Source organism: Garra rufa, chromosome 10 (assembly GCF_049309525.1).
Source record: "Garra rufa chromosome 10, GarRuf1.0, whole genome shotgun sequence".
Taxonomy (NCBI): Eukaryota; Metazoa; Chordata; class Actinopteri; order Cypriniformes; family Cyprinidae; genus Garra; species Garra rufa.
The window spans coordinates 2,364,325-2,391,188 of NC_133370.1; the positions used below are offsets into that span (position 1 = coordinate 2,364,325).

The 26,864-nt window shown below is 35.0% G+C and overlaps 1 protein-coding gene across 1 annotated transcript; it reads left to right on the forward strand.

Annotated features, from left to right (window-relative positions):
* Positions 1-246: 246 nt before the first annotated feature.
* On the forward strand, positions 247-26,829 carry LOC141343798 (E3 SUMO-protein ligase PIAS4-A-like). Its single transcript, XM_073848443.1, has 12 exons — positions 247-273; positions 10,244-10,589; positions 10,820-10,904; positions 12,255-12,296; positions 12,394-12,484; positions 15,261-15,386; positions 16,925-17,030; positions 18,903-18,976; positions 21,783-21,943; positions 24,313-24,452; positions 24,532-24,704; positions 26,665-26,829. The coding sequence occupies exons 1-12, from the start codon at positions 247-249 to the stop codon at positions 26,827-26,829; spliced, it is 1,536 nt and encodes a 511-aa protein (XP_073704544.1).
* Positions 26,830-26,864: the final 35 nt, after the last annotated feature.

Consider the following 26,864-nt stretch of genomic DNA (forward strand, 5'->3'; position numbering starts at 1 on the left):
TTATTATTATTATTGAAATTATTATTGTTAAATTATCATCATTACTGAAAACAGTTGGTGCCGAATATTTTTGTGGAAACCGTTTATTTGAACCTGTGCTCAGGTAAGAAACGTCTGGTCATGTGACTCGTTGATTGATGACGTACATTCGCTGCTGTGAGCCTCAGAAGTTTTGTCGTGGTTTTCAGGCGGTTTTGTGAATTTTACGTTCAACATTTTATCTTTATCTGCTGATTCTGCGTGATTATGTCCACAGATGTTCTGGAAGCCATAGTAAGTAGATTTATTTTCATCTTTATATTGAAGAGACTGTTTTACCGCCGTTTAGATCACGGTTTTATTGAACTGTGGCGTTCATTTGACGCTTTTAATTCTTTATCCTACACTTAATAATGAAAATATACAATTAAAAAATGACGGGGAAAACTCTGACTATAACGAAGTTTGTTGGAAGATCGTGTTTTGGGCCAAACATAGTCTAACGTTTGAGGAAAACACGATTATTTTGTGACTTCTATCCTGTTTTGTGTTTTCTTTCCCAAATACTTGCTTTTTTGAATATCATATAATAAATTGTTATGTAAATGTGTTTTGGAAAATGTATTATTTTTCACTTTAGAGGCAAATTTGATTGTGACACCTTACTCCATGTGTGACAACATGGAAGTGTGTTATTTCTTTTTTTAATAACAGCGCAAATTTTTAATAGCCAAATCTTTAGGGTTGGTGTCTTTAGCCAGAAAAATTACAAAAGTAAACAGTGAGAAATGTAATAATAAAAAACGAACACTAGCTTCTTTGATCTTGTTGTGTATTCTATCTATTTTTAGAACACTAGCTTTTTCTTTTTTCTATTCTATCTACTTTATTTTTATTTATTATAAAATTAAAACTTGATATGTGTACTGCGTTAGACTAAATGGGATTTGTCAGAGCACTTGCATGTTATTGCTCTTTTGTTGTTTTTGATTGCTTCCATTGTCCGCTTTGGATAAAAGTGTCCGTTAAATGTAAATTTAAATAAAATTGTGACAAACAAGCCTTCCAAAAAATCCTAAAGCTTGGATTAAACCTGGTTGGGTATCATGCACTTATTGACTTTGTAAAGAGTCACAGAAGAAAAAATGGCCATCACATTACCAGATTTGAAAGTTATTTTATTTAGTGTAATTACTGTAATTTCTCTCTTTCCTGCTTTGGAATGATCATTGTTTTGCCGAATTTTAAAAAGCAGTAAAAAAAGTAGTCTGTTTTGATATAAATTAGAGAAAAAAATTATAGCCAGACTTTGAAGAGAAACACAGTTGTAGATGTGTGTGATATGCTCTTTTGTTTGGCTTGGTAAAAGATGAAAGGAGCCAATCAGTTTGTAACACAAAGTTTTTGGCTTGTAATTTATTTATCATTCAGATGGATATAATCCTTATCTTCATATAAATACCATTTCATGAAGATTACATTTGAAGCCCTACAGAACACAATAGTGTAATTATTTAATAGTGTCATAAACTTGAAGTTAACGTTGATTCATTCAGTTCAGTAACAGTGTCGATGTTGCATTTATGTATTAATAATTTGATAATAAAACACATTTCCATTTAAACCTTAATTTAATGTGACCATCTCAAAACAAATGCAAATATAAGTGCTTTTAATGTGCTCAAGAGAGAGCAGATCGTGATTTGATTTAAAGCTTTAATGGCTGGTGTGATCTGGATGTGATCTGAAATAAGGCACAGACTGTGGTTGAATAAATCTTTATTCACAGTTTACATCATTTAAAGACATTTGAGTATTGTTTTCTTTTATATCATAGATGAAATAAGACATGCACATTAATAATTAGTCCTTAGTGATTGTGAAACAGTGAAAGTGACAAAATAATTCATACACTCTTAAAAATAAAGGTGCTTTAAAAGGTTGTTCACTGCGATGCCATACAAGAACTTTTTTTTTCCACAAAAAAAAAACATTGAGTCAAAGTTTCTTTAAAGAACCATCTCTTTCTTAACTTTTTACAATCTGAAGAACCTTCTTTTACCACAAAGAACATGTTCTTTAGATGTTAAAGGTTCTTTATGGAACCATTTAGACAAAAAAAAAAGTTCTTCTATGGCATCGTGAAGCACCTTTATTGTTAAGAGTGTACTCCGAAACTATCAGACCTGTACTGCATGCAATTAACAGCAAGATTTTCAAATGACTAATTTACTGCTAGTTTAAACATACATAACATACAAACATAAGTATTTTTTATATATTTAGGAAGTAATCATTGTTGCTAATAACAATGAATAACGAATAAAATATCCCTTTGAAGTTTCAAATAAACTTGTAAAAACAATTTCAATTGTTATCAAGAACAAGATTCAAGTCTCCATAAAATAAAGAAGTGATTAGATACATTTAACGATTAGTAATATGTTTTCATATTATAGAGTAGATAGTTCAAACCTTTTTTAAAAGCTTTATAACTTTTATAACCTAACCCTAACAGTCTAGCATTTGCTTCATGGATGTTCTTGAACTACAGTATTATTCATAAAGACTTAAATCAAAGAATAAAATTGATCATTCATTTTTTTTACACTCATTAGTCATTATTCATTATGCTTGTTCAGAAGTATTTGTCCAAACTCTCAATAGCGTCCTCTTTTGAGTGGTTTCTCCATTTATCTGGGATTTTACCCCGACCCTGAAATTTTCTCCAGGTCGAGGAACACTGTGAGGTTGTGGATCATGGTCTTCTGCTGTGTTTGTGCAGATGGCTCCACAGAACGGACACTGAACCCAACAGCACTGACAGAAGTGTTCATATAGAAGCTCATCAGGCCTGTCCTTATATTCCAGCTTCTGTAGAAACGTTTCTGTACTGAATTCTTTGCTCATGTTAGATATTATAGAAGGAAGTTTTTTTTTCTTATTACCTCTGCTAGGAGTTTTACATCAACATCATCACGACTCACTCCTTCAAGATCCTTTTCAGAGAATATCAGCACATCTGATAAATCCTCTGTGAAAATCTTCAACCACAAATCAGCATCTCCACTGTTTTTGTCAACACTTTCAGATGCTCTCTGCACTGCTTTTGTGATCTGCTTCTCCTTCTGTCTTAAATCATCTTTCATCTTGGGCAGAACACTGATGCTGAAGTTGACAGTGATGTACTGACTGACTTCATCTCTGATGAAACTCTTGAAGTGTTCTTTGGGATTATGAATATAGGTCATATATGCATCAAAATCCTCTTTTTCTGCCAGTCTCTTCAGGATGTGTTTCTCCATATTAGATCTGTTTCCATTCAGTGATTCACAGTTTGATCTCATTTCATCTGCCAAATCCCGGGCAGTTTTTTTGTAGACACTCTGCTGAATGGGTTCTTTGAGTTTGTTACAGATGATCTCGCCTATAATTGTTGCGGATGTTGTCCCCTGACAGTGCTTCTGGAAAATTCTGTAATATTCTTCTCTTTTTATTGCAAAGTAGTGGGTGAACAGGATCATTAGATTCCCTGAAAATGTTATATTGTTCCTCAAAAGTATTTTGTACTCTGTTGAATATGGCAAGCCAAATCACTAAGGAAGTGTTTCTTGAATGTGCACTCGAGGTGCCACAACAGTAGCTGCGTTTCCATTACCTTTTAAATTGCGCAAATTGAAATTGAATGTACGCCTAATGGAAAAGTCAATTGTGCCAAAAAATGTTTATGCTCACATGAGGTGGTTTTTCAGGCAATTCAGAAAAAAGGAATATTTTGCAAAACAGCAATTGTAACAGTTTTTTTTTTTTTTTTGCATTTACAGGTCACATTCGATTAAATATAGCCAAAATCCCACAAAAATCCGTTGCCACAACTTATCGCAAGAGGAAAAAACTGTTTTAGTCAGTTTGGATGTGCGGATGTGCCACTGAGCAGTGTCATGTGCCAGTGGCTTCTGTGCATCAGATGTGATGTCACTTAATTTAAATACTGCTACTGTGCCTCTGGTGAAGGGGAATTGCTCCTCTAGAGGGTGCATTTTCTCTCAGCCACTGTAAGTCCATGAGACCAATCTAGATTTTTTTATTAATTATAGGAAAACTAGTCTGATCAGTCTGAAAAGATATTGCAACAAACTAGACATCAGGGCCCAGGTCTCTGCTGAGTTTGAGGCTTGTGGCATTAAAGTCCTAGGAGATAAAATCTGAAAATTTAGTCTCAGAAAAAAATATAATAATAATAATTTTAAATAGTAAATCGAGAAAATCGCTCGCATATGTGACTAAATCTTCACTCTGGGCAATAAAATGATGTCCAATATTAGCCACTGGCTAATAAATTCTCATTTTACTAGGGCAGTTTCTAGGGTGGTTGCTAGGGTGTTGCTATGCGGTTGCAAGGGTACCCAGGGTAGTTGGTAGTTTTTTACTATAGAGTTTTATAGAATTCTTAGCCTAATTTAGCAATTAGCTAATCACTATTAACAAGAAACTATTCACTGCTAGCATGTGTGGCATGTTGGGGGCATTATTTGCTAGCATGAGTCAAAAGATCCAACTCCCATGTCTCTACAATGCTCTGAATTTGAGATATAGGTCTTGCTATATGGTTGCTAGGGAGTGGCTTGGCAGCTGCCAATGATGGTTCTTCAAAGGCTGTTTGTCAGTATGAATGATATAAACCATGTCATGTTTTTAGCATGATTAACAACATGCGTCATTAACAAGATGCTAATATGTTTACCATTATGTTAATATGTTTAACATGTAATTAGCATGATGTTAGCATGCTAGCATGTTTTAACACTTAAGTAGGTGATGCTAGCATGTAAGAGCATAATGTTAGCATTAGCATGATGTTAGCATATTTTGACGTATGTTAGTCATGGGGTGCTTTTTATTTATGTATCATCGTTTACTTGTTATCGCTACCTTTCCTTTTGTCTTAGCTCCACCCCCCCAGAATATGAGGGAAGGATGCAAGGAAAGGAATTGAGGACAGAGGAATCAAAGGGTGAACTTTGGAATATTTTTGACCCATCAAGCGTCACTTCAAAGCGTCATTAGCTGCGCTTAAGGGATCTGCCCTTTTGTTATTAAACTTTGTTATATAAGGCATTCTTAATAAATATTAATAAGGCAAGTTGGCCATGACATGTATCGTTTAAACTGCAAATATAATCTATAAATGTAAATTATGACAACAGATGTGAAGGGGGAGGAAAATTTACACTTGTGTGAGGTTTTTCGCCGAAAAAGACTTCCGCATAGGATGCACCTGTGTTTCCTTGCTCGAGTCCTCAAAAGCCTCCTCAAAAAAAGTTTCTACTGTTACCGAAAGCAAAAATTCAAAACTATTAATTATAAAGAAGTGATTTGTTGCATCTAACGATTAGTAGTAGAGTTTATAGCTCTTATAATCTAATCCTAACAGCATTTTCTTCAAAGGTGTTCTTAAACGAAAATATTATTCCTAAAGTATATTTATATTCCTTAAATTGAAGAATATATTTAAAAAAATCATTAATTTTTCTTCACTCATTATTCATTATGCCTGTTCAGAAGTACATGTCTAAACTCTTAATAGCATCAGATTTTGAGTGGTTTCTCCATTCATCTGGGATCTTACCCCAACCCTGAAATTTTTTTTGGTAGTAATTTTCCAGCTCTTTCTGAAATCTGCAGACAAACCACTTCCAATAAGACAGCTCACTGTGGTCAGGGGTGATGCTCCATTCAGCATAAACCCCTCCTGCTTTTTTGTAAAATCTATATGGAATGGGTAACATAGATTCAGTAGTTGGCAAAAAAGTAAAAATAAAAAAACTTTTCACTAGAGTTGTGCAAAAATCTAGAGAAAGATTTTGCATTAATTCATTATGCCACCCACTCAGTCCAGTAGGTCGATGGCAAGGAACGCTGTGAGGGTGTTGTTTATGGTTTTCTACTGTGTTTGTGCAGATGGCTTTACAGAACGGACACTGAACCCAACAGCACTGACAGAGGTGTTCAATTAGAATCTCATCAGGCCTGTCCTTATATTCCAGCTTCTGCAGAAAAAGTTCTGTACTGGCTTTTTCTTTCATGTCAGATATTATTTAAGGAAGTTTTGTTGTTATTACCTTTGCTAGGAGTTTTACATTAACATCATCACGACTCACTCCTTCAAGATCCTTTTCAGAGAATATCAGCACATCTGATAAACTCTGTGTGAAAATCTTCAACCACTGATCAGCATCTCCACTGTTTTCTTCAACCTCTTTAGATGCTCTTTGCACTGCTTCTGTGATCTGCCAGTGCTTCTGACTTAAATCATCTTTCATCTTGGGCAGAACACTGATGCTGAAGTTTTTATTTATGTACTCACTGACTTCATCTCTGATGAAACTCTTGAAGTGTTCTTTGGGATTGTTAATGTAGGTCATGTATGCCTCAAAATCCTCCTTTTCTGCCAGTCTCCTCAGGATGTGTTTCTCCAGATTAGATCTGTTTCCATTCAGTGATTTACATTTTTTAATTTCATCTGCCAAATCTTGGGCAGTTTTTTTGTAGACACTCTGCTGAATGGGTTCTTTAATTTTGTTACAAATGATCTCTCCTGTGATGGTAGCTGACGTTGCCCCCCGACAGTATTTCTGGAAAATGCTATAATATTCCTTTCTTCTTCTTGTAAAATAGAGAACAGGGTCATTGGCTTCCTTGAAGATTTTGTGTTGTTCAGTGAATGTCTTTTGTACTCTGTTGCATATGGAAAGTGCCAAATCAATCAAGAAGTGAACACATATTTCTGTTGTCTTTGCTCATGGTCTATTAAATTTGCCTTGATTAAATCAATGATTTCTTGTATACAGGCTTTGTTGTAGCCTGTCTTTGCAATGTTTTTTGACATGATTATTTTGTTTGTTTGTTCAGCAATGTCTTCAAGTAATTTTCTTATTTGGTTTTCATCCTCTTTAGAATATTCAGTCGATGTACCTTTAAATACATTAGCAATTTGTTGTGTAAGTTTGGGTTTTTTAACCTGTACATAGTGTGAATAGCTTGACAACTCCAAAACATCATATTTTCTGTCCAGTGGGCTAATACAGAGGAACTTTCATTGATGTCCCTGAGGAGATCTCTCAAATCTCTTAAAATGTCAATGTCTTTGGCTTCAGGTGTGTTTTTGATAATCTCATTCACCCAGGTTTCCCAAAACTCATCAAACTTTTTTTGCAGGATTTTATCATCATTTTCTTTGTCTTTGAGAGTTGAGGCAAGATTTTTGGCCTTCTCAAGGAGAGCGTTTTCTTTTTGTGTCCTCTGAGAATCAATGTTTTTTTTTAGGTCTCGCTGCTGAAGCACCACATTCAATTTTCTCTTAGTTTCCCTAATAATGTTTTCCTGTATGTGTTATTTTAAAAGATGTTTTCCACTGAATCACTATACTGGCATTGTTGTCTTTCTCAAAGAATTCTGACATGGATTTTTTCACTTCTGTACTTTTTACATTTAGTTCTTTTTGAAGATGTGTTTCCTCAACCTCATTGATTTCTCCATTTTCTATTTTGTTATATAGTTTGTTTTCAGTTTCCAGCATGGCCTTCCGAAGACTCCAGGTCCACTTACTGTACTCTGTCTCCAGTTTCCTGTATGCAGCGATCTCCAGGGCATTTTTGAAGCTGAACACAAACCCTTCATTCAGCAAAGCCTCCCAGAGATTTTTAATGTGACTTCTTATGTTTGCTCCGGAGGCCTCATCTTTCCATGAACCCGCTGCGCCCATGCCTCTTACCGAGGCGGCGTCCATAGCGGGATTTCCTGCTCTGCCTGCTCCTTCATTCCTTCTTGCTCTGCCTGCTCCACCAAGGCTTCCTGCTCTGCCTGCTCCGTCATTGCTTCTTGCTCTGCCTGCTCCACCAAGGCTTCCTGCTCTGCTTCCACCGCCTAGGCTTCACGCTCTGCCTGCACCGCTAAGGCTTCACACTCTGCCTGCTCCACCAAGGCTTCACGCTCTGCCTGCTCCGTCATTGCTTCTTGCTCTGCCTGCTCCACCAAGGCTTCCTGCTCTGCCTGCTCCATCATTGCTTCTTGCTCTGCCTGCTCCACCAAGGCTTCCTGCTCTGCCTGCTCCATCATTGCTTCTTGCTCTGCCTGCTCCACCAAGGCTTCCTGCTCTGCCTGCTCCATCATTGCTTCTTGCTCTGCCTGCTCCACCAAGGCTTCCTCCTCTGCCTGCTCCATCATTGCTTCCTGCTCTGCCTGCTCCGTCATTGCTTCTTGCTCTGCCTGCTCCACCAAGGCTTCCTGCTCTGCTTCCACCGCCTAGGCTTCACGCTCTGCCTGCACCGCCAAGGCTTCACACTCTGCCTGCTCCACCAAGGCTTCACACTCTGCCTGCTCCACCAAGGCTTCACGCTCTGCCTGCTCCACCAAGGCTTCCTGCTCTGCCTGCTCCGTCATTGCTTCTTGCTCTGCCTGCTCCAACAAGGCTTCCTGCTCTGCTTCCACCGCCAAGGCTTCACGCTCTGCCTGCACCGCCATGGCTTTCTACTCTGCCTGCACCGCCAAGGCTCCACGTTCTGCCTGCACCGCCAAGGCTTCCTGCTCTGCCTGCACCGCCAAGGCTTCCTGCTCTGCCTGCACCGCCAAGGCTTCACGCTCCACCTGCACCGCCAAGGCTTCCTACTCTGTCTGCACCGGCAAGGCTTCACTCTCTGCCTGCACCGCCCAAGGCTTCACGCTCTGCCTGCACCGCCATGGCTTCCTACTCTGCCTCCACCGCCAAGGCTTCACGCTCTGCCTGCACCACCATGGCTTCCTACTCTGCCTCCACCGCCAAGGCTTCACGCTCTGCCTGCACCACCAAGGCTTCCTGTTCTGCCTGCACCGCCTAGGCTTCACGCTCTGCCTGCACTGCCTAGACTTCCTGCTCTCCCGGCCTCGCCATGGCTTCCACTACTCCACAGTCTGCCATTGCTTCACGGTCCAGGCCCACCTCCACTTCGTGATCCAGGTCTGCTATTGCTCCACGGCCCAGGTCCTCCAATTTCCACTGTCTGCCAATGTTCCACAGTCCAGGACCTCCATTGCTCCACTGTCTGCCACTGCTCCATGGCCCAGGACCTCCATTGCTCCACTGTCTGCCTCTGCTCCAAGGTCCAGGCCCTGACTCTGATCCTGTTCCCCTGCATGGACCTGGCCCACCATCCCACCCCCTGTTTTGTCTCTGCTCCACCACCCTCCTGGACATTTTGGGGGTTTGTTTTGGGTGGTGTGTTAGGGCGTCTGGAGCCACCCTTAGAGGGGGGGATATGTAACGTGGGGTTTTGTTTTGTCTTGTGGTTTTTATGTTCATGTTTTCATGTCTTTTATTATGTAATCATTTCATGCTGTTGTGTCTTGCTTCCCTTGCCCTTTGTGTATTCCTGTCATTGGTTCCCTAGTTCCATGTGTCATGTTCTGATTGGTTGTCCTTGGTTGCTATGTCTTGTTCCTTGTTTTTCATTGGTTGTTGGTGTCATGTGACCTGTGTTGTTTTGTATAAATAGGCCTTCTGTTTCATTGTTCATTGTCGCGTGTTAATGTTGTTAACCTGCTGTTGGTGAGTGTTTTAGTCAAGTTTGTTCATGCCAAGCCAAGTATGTTTTGTCAAGTCAAGTCTGTTTGTTCAAGTCAAGTCACGTCATTGTTTGGATTACTGTTTGGATTATCGTTTGTATGTTTGCACTTTGGATTTAATAAAACTGCACTTGGGTTCATCATCACATCTCGCCGTCTCAGTGGATACTTGTTACACATTGGAAATGAACATGTGGGATTACAAAAGAGAGCACATTTATATCTTTTGAGTAACACATGATTCAGTAATAGCACACTGACTGACATATACTCTAAAACATTCTATGTAATGAAGAGAGAAGGTACTAAAGGTTTGAGCATTTTTTCTGTGTTCAACAAGAGTATTTTTAATGTATGTCAATTCAGTTCAGAAATTACAATTTCTGTTGGCGAATACAATGCTTTGATGTTTTTCATAGTTGTTTTACTGCTGAAGTTTCTGCTAAAAATGCATTTTTATGAAGGTATGTTTTAAAATGGTTATTGACGTCAATATCTTTAGATGCATTTACAGAAAATAAACCTACACTGAAAAGCATTCACTGGAATGACTACAAGAATTAATAGTTACTTAAAAGTTACTTTGATCATCGTAAATTGATCCTCAATGATAATGTAAACACTCTGTGGTGTAAAGTTGATCAGTAACCCACCTGTCCTGCAGGTGATGCTGGAGGCCTTACGTGTGACGGAGCTTCGTCTTCTGCTCTCTAAGATGGGCAAGAGTAAAAGCGGCCTGAAGAAGGATCTCATGAAGAGAGTCACGGATCTGCTCCACAATGAATGCAGTCCTGAGCTGCTGTCTGCTGTCCGAGAGCTGCACAAACTCCGACAGGTTTCTAAAGACACCCGTAGGAGCTCAAAACCCAGTCTTGTAGAAATCATCTCCATGCCATCATGCAGCTCGCCCGAGAAACTCCTATCACCCATATCCATCTGTACAGAACCACAGATGATCAAACTGCCCTTCTACCAGACAATGGACACCATTCTGGCACCTACACCTCTGGGTATGATACATATGTGGGAAATATAGTTTTATTCATGCATTCAGTTTTTAAGATGTCATATTAATTTGGACAAAAAATTAAAGAATTTTACTAATGCACAAATGCATTTTTCACACATCACGATTATGCAGGCGCACTGCAATAAGGTGAAACAAGCTAAATATATTCCATATTCAGATCAGTTTAAACGTGTAGAAAATGTTTATGTACATATTTTCTCGTGATTTCAGTGCCCATGTACGGAGGAGCCATGCAGAACTCAGATTTCTTCTTTCATCTCAGTGCGAGTCAACAAGCTCAGATCCAGAACAGCAAGTGAGTTTCTGTCACTTTTTATTTTATTAAAGTCTTAGTGGGCAGTGTTTGTTTGTTAGTTTGTAGTGAGTCATTTTGATAATACATATTCTCACAATATATACTTTTTCCATTTCCCACAGGATTTTAAAAGCATGCTAAACAATCTTTTGCAACACACAGTACAGACCAAAAGTTTGTACTGTATATTTTTCTGTTTAGTAAAGTTTTTACTCTACATTTGTGCAGTTTTCAGTGGGTTAGTGATATTTTTAAAATATATATAAATTAATAAATAATTTTTTTTAATGGGTTTTTATACAAAAACTGCTTTTTCATGTAAAATTCACTTTATAAAAGACCCACATTTCTAACTTTAATTCATGGGGATAACATGGATAATTTCACATGGTTTAGTGTAAGATTTTTGCCCATCTTTTGGAAAATACAGTTTTAAAAGTAAAAAAACAACTACAAATAACTTTTACCAGTAGGTGGCTGCAGAGCTCCACTATTTGCTATTTGACCACCTGAAAGATATTCTTTCACAAGTTTTTTCAGTTGAATTCATATCTACAGTACAGACCAAAAACTTGGACAAACCTGAATGAGAAGGTGTGTCCAAACTTTTGGTCTGTACTGTATCTTAAAATTGAAATACTTTTTATTTCAGTAACTTTTCAAATGTGCATTTTGTTGATGTCTTTATTAATTGTCTAAAAGAGTGACATGCATGCAATGCACATTTTCGATAAAAAACAGAATACTGAACCAAATGTACATTTTAAGCCAGGGTTATGATAGTTAACTAAAACTAAAACCGTGTTTTTGTTTTATTTCTTGAAATATAAGAATGTTGATTCACATAAAAACTATGCCAAACCCTAAACTTATTTTATTTCAGCTACTTGCCAAGACAGCATTTCTCATTTTCATTTGGTTTAACTTGATGTACTGAAATAACTAAAACTAAAACCGAAATAAAAATAAAAAAAACAGACAAAATTATGACAAAAACACAATAAAATGACAACAAAATTTTAAAAATCTAAAAATAATTATCAAATCAATAATGAAAACTATAATACCATTTTAAACATGGTTTTCATAATTAATCAAACCATAGTTTATGGTTCTGAAATGATCAACTTCAGTAAGTGAGTCATCTGAGCCATTCTAGTTCAGTTCATGATTCAAACTGATGACGCTTGTGTTTGATTCACTGATTCGCAACTCTTTCAGACATGAAGAAATACATGCTGTGTTAAACACAGTGTCCTGAGTGTCAGTGTTTGATTTAAGCTTGTGTTCTTAAAACATTTATATCTTTTTACTAACCTAATTGACTCCTCCTTTTCTTCATTCCATCAGGTCATCTCATTCTGGTCTGGCGTCTGTACAAGTTGTGCTCAGGTGAAATTTTACTGTGGATGCCAGAATATTTGAAGAAATATCACACATTTGGCCCACATTTATTCTAAAAAAATGATGTTGTTAAATGTGTTTTCAGGATTTGCTACAGTGAGAGCATCGGTGTTGAAGAAGATCAGTATCCACCGAACATCGAGGTTTCAGTTAATCATGCTACCTGTCCCATACAGGTGACCAATAACAGCTAAACTTCACTCCTTTATCAAATGCTTGACATAAAAAAGGCATTGTAAAAATCAAACCTACTACCTGTTGCCAGGCCAAGTTTGCTTATAGATAATAGTATCCTATTCAAACTGACAGGAAACATTATCAGAGCAGTGTGTCAAGGTTTTTTCAAAGTTTAGAATATTATAGAATATTTTTTCAGTTGTTCAAAATTAAATGGGCCCTCATTTATCAACAGTTCGTAAAAAGGTTCTATATTTTGTCCCACGAATGACGTTTAGAATGTGTGCAAGTATAAAAAAAAATCCGTCTTATCAAACATGCGTATGCGGTTCTTATGCACACCAGTAAGTAATCGTTGACAAATCCCACGTTCTTCAGCGCCATGCTTGTTCACGTTCAAGGTCATTTGCATTCATAAATGCCTCCAATAATCCATGTATGGTGACAACACCTCCCTTTATAAATCGTGTCAATGTATAATGTCCTCACTGAAATCATGGCAAAGACCTACGGTACCTACTGGGAAGCCATTCTGTGCTCTCACTAAACAGATCAGCACGCTCTTTGGAAACGCGTTCTCTGGACAGTGTATGGTTTGGGCTCATCTTAGTATTTTTGTCTTGTTTCTATGTAAAATATCTAAAAATTCTTAAATTAAAAAAAAACTAAATTACATGCATTTTGCTTAAAATAAATACAATTATCTGCTAGTGGGGTAAGAAAAATAATCTTGTTTTAAGAAGATTTTTTACTTGTTTTAAGGGGAGACACTGCAGGCAAAAACACTCCTTTTTTCAGACATCTGTAAAATTTGAGATTTTGGGCTTTTTGGTTTTTTCAAAAAACTGTTAAGTGTTTCTTTCATGGGACTTTATCTATTGGTGTCAATTGCAATCCATATTTTCAAAGGCTGTTATGTCAAGATGAGTTTTTTCTCCTACACTGAGCCATAAATCTCCACTTCAGTAGCACTTACACACACCAAACTTGACATTTTTATTCCTTTCTATATCCTGAAGTTTTTACAGAGGGATTTGTTCATATATAATTTGCTTGATTATATACATTTTATTCCCCCAAAACTGTGAAAATATCGTATTTCCTGTCTGTTCTAAGTTTTTTCTAAATTTTGGAGTGACAAAATTCTGTCTGTAAAAACATTTGACTTGAAAAAATTACACAAGAATTTTGGAATTGACTCTAGAAATGTATGCAAATTAGTGCATATTTAATTAAATAATGCCTTTTTTGCATACTTAAACCTAACTTTTGAGAAAACTTGTAATACAAAAAATGTAACTGGGTAAGCAAGGCGATAGCTATTAGTTAATTTTTTAACCCTATTCACCTGCAGTGTCTCGCCTTAAGCTAAATTCACACAAAAAAATTCCCCAGGAAACAAGACTAAATATCGTATGTCTTTTTGCTTATCTACTGAATGCATCTTGATTTAACAATTTTTAGATATTTTGACTAGAAACCAGAAAAATACTAAGATAAGCAAATGTCTAGCTTGAACTATGAATTTATTAATTGAGTGTTTGCAAGTAAAGGACAGGAAACATGCAGCAGCACTTTCTTTTTGTAGTATCACTGTTCTACCACTAGATGTCTGCTCAGATGGTATTATAGTTTTCATTATTGATTCATTATTGATTTGATTTTATAATAATTATTTTTAGATTTTATTAATTTAAGACAATTAAATTGTGTTTTCGTCATAGTTTTTCTGTTTTTTATTTTTATTTCAGTTTTAGTTTTAGTTATTTCAGTGCATCAAGTTAAACCAAAGGAAAATGATGTCATGCTCAGAATTGGTAGATCTCACACTTTGCATGAAACTGTTCTTACGCACACATCTGTGCATATGCACTGATAATAAATGAGCACTCAAGTCTTTAGTAATGCTCTCAAAATGTTGGTACAAGAACATAGTAAACATCGCTCAGGGAGCTTTTTTTCTGAAACATTTTAGTAGGACATTCATCTAACCTTTTTTAAATGTTACTGCTGGTCTCAGAACATTCAGAGAACACTCAAAAGTAACATTCCCATAATTTTTGTCAAATTATGAAATGGAATGTTTAAATGGAAGGAAACATTTGAAATTAAAACAGACATTTTTAAATAATGAAACATTCAGAAATAACATTTTTATAACTTAATAGGAATGTTAGTAAAACATTCTTGGAACAATTTTTTATATATATTTTTTTTTAATTAAAGTGTTGGGAGGCATTGAAGTTCTAATGATGGCTGGTTTCACTGCAAAAATGCTTTTATTACTTAGACTTTTGATCTTGTTTCCATGCCAAAATATCTAAAAATTCTTAAATCAAAAAGGATTTTCTACATGAGTCAAAATTACTGTCTTGTTCTCAGAACAAAACAAGTAAAAAATTAAGTGCATTTTAGCTTGAAACAAGCAAAATAATCTGCCAATGGGACAAGAAAAAATAATCTTGTTTTCTGTTTGAAATAAGATTTTTTTGCTTATCCCATTGGCAGATTATTTAGCTTGTTCTAAGCAAATACTCACTTTATTTTGACTTGTTTTTTTCTGAAAACAAGAAAATAATTTTTACTTGTCTAGAAAATCCTTCTTGATTTAAGAATTGTTAGATATTTTGGCTGGAAACAAGACAAAACATCTAAGTAAGAAAAGCGTTTTTGCAGTGTTTAAACCATTGTTGGTTACTTCATTGTTTCTGAATGATTGTCTTGATGTTGTATAATTATTTAGCGTAACTGTCATTTTTACATCTTGTTTCCCAGTGTACCTATTCATCCAATAAAATGGGGACTGAGCCTTCTCGTCCGTGTCGCCCGATCGACCTCTCGCCTGGTTTATACCCTTCGTTCACAAACCGATTCTCGGTGGTGTGGGGAAACTTCGGCAAGGTATGTTGTAGTGGAGAAAGTCTTGAAAAATAATGCTCAGAAGGCAGAGTTCCAGAATTTAAAAAGAGGACAACAAAGTTTACACTTTCATGCAGTTTTCAACTAGTGACCTTTATTGCAGGTGTTCTTTTTGGCTCATCTTCAACCTGCTTCAGTTTTTTCTTCTTCTTGCTTTCCCCTTACGAAAAAGAAGTTTATTGAAGTGTGCTATTAGTTTACTTCTTTTAAACTAAAAATAGGAAAGTATACTTTCAGTCTACTTTTTATGTACTTCTCAGAAATATACCTTTAATGACATTTAAGTATACTTGGTTAAAAGTCTAAATATATTTGTGCTCTGAGAATCTGTGTTTTCATTGTTATACGCTAGAGGCTCTATTGCACATCTTCTGTAGAGAATTTCCAAAACACAAGTGAAGAAGAAACTGAAACAACAGATGCTTCCTCATGTAATCGAACACAATCATCAGACATAAAACAACATCAAAACCATAGATATGGAAAACTGTGGAACGTTATGGAATAAAATATCAACCCATGAAGAGGAAATAATGACTGTCAAGCTTTGGGCTGTAGATCAACTCCATCTACGTTTTGATTATCATGAATAGTCTTTTTTCTTTTAGCTTTTTGTTCAAAATGTTTTTTGTTTGTTTATTTATTTATTAAACTTACCCACTCAAGTGTTTATAAAAAAAATGCATGAAGCTGGAATATTTTTTTTTTGTTTACAAGCAGATACCCTGTTCTTTCTTTTGATGTTTTGTGTGTTCAGATATTTATATAACAAAATAGGGGCATAGTAGAATACTTAAAGTCTGATGAAATGGTCACTTAAAGAAAACTTTACTTGCACTTGCAGTATAAATCTACTAAACTAGTAGTGTACCTAGACTATACTTCAAAGTGTACTAAAAATGCATAAAAAGTATTTAATTAGTAAACTATCAGTTTACCTATAAGTTCACTTTTGGTATACTTGCGGTACAAACTGAAAACATAGATGTAAACTAGTTGTGTACTCAAACTTTACTATTGTTATACTTAAAAGTATACTTTTATATACTAGAAAGTGGGCCAATTAAGTCCCGAAGAGTATTGAAATAGTACACTTAATAGTATACTACTAGAACACTGATATTTGTATGCTTACTACATAAAGTATATTTAAAAATATACTTGAACCTTACTATTAAGAGACCATGTTTGAGGGCAGTGTGACCTAAAAGAGCATCTTAGTATCAGTGCAAATGCCAACTTTAGCTAAAATCTCATTATTCCTGTGTGACTTCTCTCACAATCATGTAGGCCATGAGGCTTTCAAAACACAATGGGCTTTCATAGCACTCGTCTGCAATAGTTTTCTATAGGGTTAATAAAATATGTAGCAATGTCTTTCACAGAATTCATCACTTATTATGAAACTCATGAGGAGGCAGGTCTTTCATGTTGACTGACCAATGGTACAAGAGGAGACCATTTATGCAATGCATTTGAAAACAAGCAGATTTTAAATGTTAATGTGTTTGTGTGTGTAGAGTTATTCAGTGGCTGTGTATCTGGTGAGGGTGGTGTCGTCTCAGGATCTGTTGGATCAGCTCCGCAGGACCGCTGTGGACCAGCAGGAGCTCTGCAGACGGAGAGGTGAGTGTGTACATCTGATTGAGTCTTCTTGAAAGTTTTAAGGGATGTTTTGGCACTTTAAACGGGTCATCGGATGCAAAACTCACTTTTCCATGTTGTTTGAACATTAATGTGTGTTGTCAATTTGTGTAAACAACTACTCTACAATGATAAAAATCCACCCAGTGGTATTTTTTTAATCTTTAAAAGTAATATTCCCTTTTTAAAACAGCTCATGCTCAGCTTCTTCAGGCCGCTCCCACGATAGTTGATTGACATGAGCACTTTACCTTAGCCCCGCCCTCCCCGAGCTGAAACAGTCCGACTCTGATCGCCATTGTGTGACTTAGGTGCAGAGGAAGACTCTAATTGAGCGATTGAGGTGTTCTGTTGTTGGATGTAATAATGAACATAGCAGTCCTCATTTACTCCCGACATCTGAGCTGCTGAAGATGCAGAGGATTAACGTTACTTTAGTTTTTGAAAGGAATGAGCTGATCCCAATCTACATATGCGTCTATGTTCGTGCAAATTTTTCGTGCTGCAGCTTCACCCACAGCAGAAGTGAGTACAAGGATTTTTTATGCATCTTTGCAAATGACATTGCTTAATTATGTGCTAGTTAGCAAGTTTCACTGCTAAATGCGGCTAAAGTATACATTACGGCTCATCATCCCACGGCGGAGAGGGGCGGGGCAAGCAGAGCTCATTAGCATTTAAAGGAACATGCAACAGAATAGCTCACTCTAAAAAGTGCTGATTTTGACAAGGTAAAACGAGTGTTTTTTACACTACCACTGAGAAATTTTAACCATAGTATGTTCTAGACTTCTCATTAAGATCCTAAAGAATCATATCAATTTGTGGAAAATGGGTGTCCGATTACCTCTTTAATGCTTCTTTTAACATAAATGCATTGGTAAGTTGTTTTATCGTTGTACACCGGCACAATTAACAACTGATCATTTTTATCACATATCCTGGACCACAAAACCAGTCATAAGTAGCACTGGTATATTTGTAGTAAAAGCCAAAAATACATTGTATGGGTCAAAATTATTTTTGAATAATTTTTCTTTTATGCTAAAAATCATTAGGACATCAAGTAAAGATCATGTTTCATGAAGATATTTTCTTCAGAAGTAAATTTCCTACCGTAAATATGTCAAAACGTAATTTTTGATTAGTATGCATTGCAAGAAACTTCATTTGGCGATTTTCTTAATTTTTTTATTTTTGTTTTGCAACCTCAGTGTAAAAATGCAGGCTTTATTGTGAAGATCGTAGTCAGGGCAAACAGGGTCGAACACCAGCAAACAGGAACAAACAGGGCAGAACAAAAGCGTAATCCAATAAGGCAGGTGGGGGTCGAAAACCAAGAGGGCAGTCCAAAGTAGCAAAGAAACAAAACAATGAAACTAGGAAGAACTATGGCTAAGACTGAAAAAACAAAAACAGAACTATGGCTAGGGAAAAACAACAAGGAAACTAGGAGGCAATGGAATCAAGGGAAAACCGCTTAGTAGAGTCCCCAAGAGCAAAACAATACTTTGCACCGTCTGTTTGGCATGGTCTGCCTTTTATGGCTGCCAAACAGGAAGCTACCATAGGGGTGGCAGAGGGAGCAGCAACAGTCAGTGTGGGTAAGGGCTCCCTCTGCTGGCCTGGCATTACACTCAGATTCCAGATTATTATATTTGCATATTTACTTAGCTTTCAGATGATGTATAAATCTCAATTTGAAAAAGAAAATGCCCTTTTATGACTGGTTGTGTGGTCCAGGGTCACATTTATTAATATCTTTATTTACTGTATTATTCTATTCTATTATTCTTTTGCATTCGTTACATTTAATTTGTTAGTTTTTATGTATTTATTTTATTTTTTCAATAGTTACTGAGAAATTGCGCTCAGATCCAGAAAATGAGATTTCTACTACAGGCTTGCAAGTATCACTCATTTGTCCAGTAAGTATAAATTCAGTCATTTTTATCCAAATGTTATTTCCAGTACATCTCAAAGTATGTATGGTATCATGCAGGGGCTTCGTAGTTGGGTGAAAAGGGGGACTAAATTACCAGGGCCCCAAGTGGGGGGAGGGCCCCTGAGGAGTGAAATTTTATTTTCCTTTAAATATAATTTTAAGATCACAATAAATGTTGTTAACTAATGTAAATCAGTGATGCGCGGGTCAATGTATAAACAACCCTAATCCGACCGACGTTTTCAACTAACGCAACTCGGACCGCAAAAAAAAAAGAAAGAAAGAAACTATTGTACCCGACCCGCTTCCTGTCTAATATTTGCAACTGACACCAGCGATTATATGCGGCTATATGCGGTGGAGATTCGTTCACTGTCAAACATCATTTGGCATTAATTAGGTAATTTTGTCAAAATAAATGTTCTTGATTACAAGAAAAATACAGATTGTTCTTGTTGTGATTTATTTTGTCTTTCCTTTATACAGATTTAAATAGTTTCGTTTTTGAAGTACTCTAAATTATGTCAGTGATTCTACGCGATTAAATATGATCAAGAATTATTTTATTTCGATCTACAGTGTAATAAGAGTTTAGAAAAAGATTAGCCTATAGCCATAAATAATATATAGACTACAAGCTTGTTCCTTTTTTCTTAACTTTTAACTTCTTTTAAAAATTATCAAGAATCAACTTAAATAGGCTAGGTTAACGAATTTTCTTATACAAACATATTGAATGCAATTCAAAACGAAGTTTTTATAGATAAATTCAGGAATTATGAATATGACAAAATAATATTATTTTATATTAATTGTATAGCTATAATAGTTGTATCAAATGAATAAGGAAATTATAGTGCCTTGAATTTATTAAGTAATGTTTAATTTCGTTCGTTTCGCTCTCTGGAAATGTAAAGAAAAAATACAGTTTTTACTTGGAATTCGTTTTTAATCCCTGGTTTTAAACAAGCATATACATGAGATCATTTATATGTTATTGCTTGAATAAACGTTTAAAATAGTGCTAGAAATTTTATAATTAAGGAAATTAAACAGACCTAGTTATTTAAAAGACATAGTGAAATGTGTCTAATAATTCCAAAAAGAAAGAGAAGCATTGGACATAATCAAAATATTCGAGACATTTATTAGGAATACCATTTTCTTAACAATTTAAGATGCTGCATGTGTTTATCCAGTCTAATCGAAGTGTGCGTCTCTCCTGCGACTTTCCCAACAAAAATCCCACCCCCTCTCAGAAAATACATAAAACTGACATTACTATGCGTTTAAAAGTACTGTAGCCTGTTAAAATGGTACAATGGCATTGATCAGTTCAACGTGTTGGAAATCGGGCATTTTGTCCCGCGTCAGCATTTATTCAACATAGCGCTCAACATTCAAAAGGTAAATATTATTCAGCCAATAAAGTGTAGGTCTATGTATTTCATAGAAATAGTCTAGTACTATACAAACTACAAAGGTTTAATTGTCATCTTTATTTCAAACAACCATTATTTTGGATGACTCGTAACTGCGGGTAACTGTTTTGGATTTTGGATCAACCCGTTACCCGCGCATCACTGATGTAAATGCCTGGCGACAGGGTCGTAGCAACCGGGGGGGACGGGGGGACACGTCCCCCTCACTTTTAGAAACAGGTGATTCTGTCCTCCCCTTTTTTTTGACCTAGCGCCAATATTTCCGCCCCTGGTCTCTGATTTGTTACTTAGATTTGAGTGAAGTAACATTTAGCCAATCACAGCGCGAATCTCTTGGGCGTCTGCCATGAGCTTCAAATCTTGTTGCTCTTGTAAACAGAATGTATTATACTGTATGAACATCACCTTTGGGTCACATGACCATACTGTCCCCCCCACGCGATCGATGTACTACGCCCCCCCCCCCCCCCCCCTTTTTTTAGGGGGGGGGGGGGGGGCCTTAGCCGAGTCAGTGCACAGGGCCCAGAATTCCCAGCGACGCCCCTGGTATCATGTATGCTTGACAGCAAAAAGGTTTCCAGGACAGTTTTTAATGTTTATTTAATGATCTTCACATAGCAAGTTAAAAAATCGAAGAACAGTGTTACTTAATATCAGTGATTTTGTGAATATTGGGAATTTCTTATTTATTTTAAAAATAGTTTTCACTTTAATTGCAGTTACAAGTTTATTCATTTTATTGCTTGTCATTTTAATTATTAGATTTTTTTTTTATGTTTGAATTTTTATTAAATAGTTTAAATTTTAGTTTTAGATATTTTAGTATAGTATTTGCTTGCTTACTCACAATTCTGAGGAATGAAGTCAGAATTGTTTGATATAAACTCGCAATTGTGAGTTATTAAGTCAGAATTGTGAGATTGCAGTTCTGATAATCTTTCTCCTCAGAACTGGACTTTGTAACTCGCAATCGCGAGTTTATATCTTAAAATTCTGAGAAAAAAGTCATAATTGTAAAATGCAAACTCACAATTGCAAGTTACAAAGTCGCAATTAAAAAAAACTGACTTTATTTCACGCAATTGTGAGTGTGTATCCTGTAATTTTGACTTTACATATAGCAAATCTGATTTTATAACTCGCAATTGTGGGTTTATATCTCACAGTTCTAAAAAATTGTCAGAATTGCAAGTTTATAAGATGCAGTTCTGAGAATAAAAGTCATCATTGTGAGATGTAAACTCGCAATTGCAAGAAAAAAGTCATAATTGTGAGATAACTTTTATTTAGCGCAATAAAGTGCTTCCATAATTTTAGTACTTAAATTACTCTGCATGTGTTTCTAAGCTAGCAAAGATGCGTATGTCTGTTCCCTGTCGGGCTCGAGGCTGCGCTCACCTGCAGTGCTTTGATGCTTCCTTCTACCTGCAAATGAATGAGAAGAAGCCCAGGTGGACGTGTCCCGTGTGCCACAGATATGCTCCATTTGATGAGCTGCGTATCGACAGGTAATCTCTCATACAGCCAAACATTTCACAGCTGTTACTGCTTTGATTGCATATTTAATTGGGTTATATTTCAGTATTTAGCAGATTAAGTCAGAGCGAAATCACTAGTGTTGTAGTCAAGACCAAGACCCAGACATTATATAGAGCTCTAATAATAAATAAGATAATAAGCTGTAATAATACAAATTAAATCACACATTTACCATTGTACTGCAGAGGTTGCTTCTGAATTGGTACGATTGAAGCATGTTATGAGATTATGTTTTAAATAGGAAGCTTTGAATATGGAAATATATGAAAAAAAAGTTGAAAGAGATAACTACAGTACAGACCAAAAGTTTGGACACACCTTCTCATTCAGATGTGTCCAAACTTTTGGTCTGTACTGTAGATATGAATTCAACTGAAAAAACTTGTGAAAAAATATCTTTCAGGTGGTCAAATAGCAAATAGTGGAGCTCTGCAGCCACCTACTGGTAAAAGTTATTTCTAGTTGTTTTTTTTTTACTTTTAAAACTGTATTTTCCAAAAGATGGGCAAACATCTTACACTAAACCAAATTAACCATGTTATCCCCATGAATTAAAGTCTTTTATAAAGTGAATTTTACATATTTATTTATTAATTTATATATATTTAAAAAATATCACTAACCCACTGAAAACTGCACAAATGTAGAGTAAAAACTTTACTAAACAGAAAAATATACAGTACAGACCAAAAGTTTGAACACACCTTCTCATTCATTTGAATGAGAAGGTGTGTCCAAACTTTTGGTCTGTACTGTATATGAAAGAGTTTTAAATATTAAACTATATCCACCAGTTGGTTGCAGCAAATCACTGAATCACAAAATCATGTATTCAGAATAAAGAGTTGATTCAATTAGTAACGAAACACCAGTATCAGTTCTGCTGTGGATTTAGTTTTAAATTTAAATGTAAAAATTGAATTTGAATTTGTGTCTACAATTTTAGTCACTTAATATCAATTTCATGTTTATGGAATGTTTGTATCAAATCATATCACATTTGCAATAATGCAAATTTGTATGAATAAAGCTCTTTTGCTTTTGTGATATTTCTATCATGTTATATAAACAACAAGCTGTCATACAAGTACTTGCAATTATATGTTGAGTTTTGTGGGCATGTGTAGCTATTAATTTGGTGACACTTCTGAAACAAATCCCTGTTAATAGTAACAAGATATTGATTGCATTTGAAGTTGCACAGTTATATTTGTAGCAATAGCCACAAATTATAGATTTTCCTTTCATGCCAAAAATCATTAGGATATTAAGTAAAGACCATGTTCCGTGAAGATATTTAGCAAATTGCCTACTGTACTGTAAATATATCAAAACTTAATTTTTAATTAGTAGTATGCATTGCTAAGAACTTTTTTCGCAATATTTTGACAATATTTTTTCCCCCGGGATTTTAAAATAGGTTGTATACCAAAAGCTTATTTATTCAGCTTTCAGATTATGTATAAATCTTAATTCAAATTAATTTAATTTAAATAATTTAAATTAATTTTCTTAATTATAAAAATGGACCCTTATGCTTGGTTTTGTGGTCCAGGGTCACATATTGTTGGTACCGACGTTTGTAGTGACAAAGCATTTGCAGCTTGCCTGCAAAAGTATGCAAAGAAAAACATAAGTAAAGTTGCAATACATTGAAAATACATATATTTTTAAAAACTAAAATAGTATCTTTTTAAAAAACAAAAATCATTTTATTCCATTAAAATAAGTTACTGATAACCCTAATACAGAGTACAACAAAAAACATAAATTTAACAGTATTTTACCATGTTGTAAGGTCATTTGCAGTTAAACAATTAACATATTTACTGTACCATTTATAAAGTTTTTTTTGTAAAAAGTCCAACTTTTTTATATAATTGACAAGAAGATTAACATTAAACCAATAACCTTCAAAAAAATTATTCATTAAGAGCCACATAAATATAGCAAAATAAAATTTTTAATTAATTCATTGTAATGAAAATACATTTATTGTAATAGCAGAGCAAAATAAGACACTTTAACATAAAACACAGTGTTGGGATGACTGTAAATATTAATACATGTAAATAATAAAATATGAGTAAACTTGCAATTAATATAAGTAAAGTAATTGGGTAAATACACAAATATATAGATTGCATTTAAAGCGGAAAGTTTTACATCTAATCACAATGTCTGATTTATTTGTAAATATAAAAAATGCACAAGGTAGTTTAGTGAAATCTCAGCAGTTGTGGTCTTGAATAAAAACCTCTTAAATCCTCTTAATCTGTGACGAGACAGGGTCTCAAGAACTATAAATCACTAGCTGTTTGTTTGCCCGTTTCTGTAGTTTGCTGTGTGAAGTTCTGGAGAGCTGCGGGGAAGATGTGGAGGAGATTGAATATCTGTCTGACAGCAACTGGAAACCTGTGAGACACGACAAAAGCCACAAAAACAAAGATACTGTTCAACATCAACAGATCAAACACAGTAAGATCAGCTTCATTCATTTCTGTATTCTCTTAATGTAGAGGAACAGACCGATCTGATTCAATTTTTGTCATGATAGAGGCGAATTGTAATCCGGTGGGCAGCGTTATTGTGGATCTGACTCAGTTTTCCTCCGACGATGAAGATTTCCAAAAAGAAGAGATAGTTTCTGCCCATTTAGAAGACAAAAGTGTGCACTTTAGAAAATCTGGCATAGTTAAAACTACTAAAGCCAAAAGTCGAAAAACCCAGGTCCAGAACTAGCTTAAAATATATAAATTTTTTATGATGTTCTGTTTTAGTTTTTAATAATTGTTAATATTGCCTCTGACAATCATTTAGAATCACATTTCCAGATGTTTTTAGCATGTAAGGCTGAAATGACGATCTGATGACTGATGTGAACCTTCTGTCATTCAGTCACTGTGTTCTGTGTGCAATATGTGTGTTGTGTTTGTCTTCATTGTGGTGGCAATAAAGTTTCATTATTAAATGGATAGTTTTGAATCCAAATTTTGTTTTTTATTAGATGAGCCATTTTAAAATTCCTTTGACCACACATATGTGACCCTGGACCACAAAACCAGTCATAAGGTTAAATTTTACAAAACTGAGATGTATATATCATATGAAAGCTCAATAAATAAGCTTTCTATTGATGTATGGTTTGTTAGGATAGGACAATATTTGGCTGAGATACGTCTATTTGAAAACCAGAAATCTGAGGGTGCAAAAAAATCAAAATACTGAGAAAATCACCTTTAAAGTTGTCCAAATTAAGTTCTTAACAATGCATATTACTAATCAAAAATTACATTTTGATAGGTTTACAGTAGGAATTTTACAAAAATCTTCATGGAACATGATCTTTACTTAATTTCCTAATGATTTTTGGCATAAAAGAAAAATCGATAATTTTGACCCATGCAATGTATTTTTGGCTGTTGCTACAAATATACCCCAGCGACTTAAGACTGGTTTTGTGGTCCAGGGTCACATATTATGCATTATATATGACCCTGGACCACAAAACCAGTCATAAGTTCCACAATTATATTTGTAGCAGTAGCCATATTTTGTAAATTTCCTACTGTAAATATATCAAAACCTAATGTTTGATTAGTAATATGCATTGCTAAGAACAATATTTGGACAACTTTAAAGGCGATTTTCTTAATATTTAGATTTTTATTAGATTTTATTCCGCTTTTAGATGTATAAATCTTACCAAAAAAATGAACTAAAATTAGTAATAAAAACTAAAACTTTAACTAAAATGAAAATGAAAAAAATAAAATAAAATAGCATCTTTTTAAAGAAGCAAAAATCATTTTTCCTCCAAAACATTGTATTGATAACCTTAACAATACAGATACAGAAACGAACAAAAAAACATAGATTTAACAATATTTTACTGTAAAATAACATTTGTATGTGGTAAGGTCATTTAAATTACAATTGAAAAATTAACATTTTTATAAAGTATTTTTTATTTAGTAAACTTAATTGTAATGAAACTACATTTATTGCAATAACAGAACAAAATAAGTCACTTTAACATTATATAACAATGAGTCAAAATAACAGTAGTCCAACTCAGAATAGAGTAAATACAGTAAATAGCATAATAATAATAATAATATAAAATAAAACATCAGTCCAGAGTAAAATTATATATAACTATTAATTCAAGTACAGTAGGGTGTATCAAAAATACATTGAAATAACAATATACATTATCAGTCAAAAGTTTGGACAAACTTTACTTAATGTTTTTCATGATATAAAAACTCAAAGTATTTTGTCAAATATTAATCATTTTATAAAACAAATTATTTATTTTATTTATTTTAAAATACAAAGTTGAGATTTTTTTTCCCATTTTATTTGAAAATAAAATAAGCATTGTATCGTTTTTTAAAGTAATTAATATTTGACTAAAAAACAACGTTTTGAGTTTTTAGATCATGAAAAACATTAAGTCAAGTGTGTTCAAACTTTTGACTGGTAGTGTACATTAAAATACACATTATAAAGATTACATGTTAATTTAAAAGAAATTTATTGTCGTAATTGTTTTATATTGCCAGAAATCAAGGACCGATTAAATAAACGTTTTAGAACAATAGTGTGGTAGAATAAAATAAAATAAAAATAAATTAAAATAGCAAAATGAACTTTTAGCAAGCGTTCCTCTCTCCTCTCGCGATAGTTTCCGCGAGATCTGCACTCTGATGTTTCCGGTAACCTGCCGAGAGCAGCTGGGCCGAAACTCACCGCACCCTCCTCATCTTCAGCCTCTTTTCCCGGGACATTCCGCTCACCGGGACCGGCTTCATTCGCCACGGAGTTCGGAAACTCATTTTCCCTCATATGAGAGAGACAGTGAGCGCTGACAGACACTTTAAACCT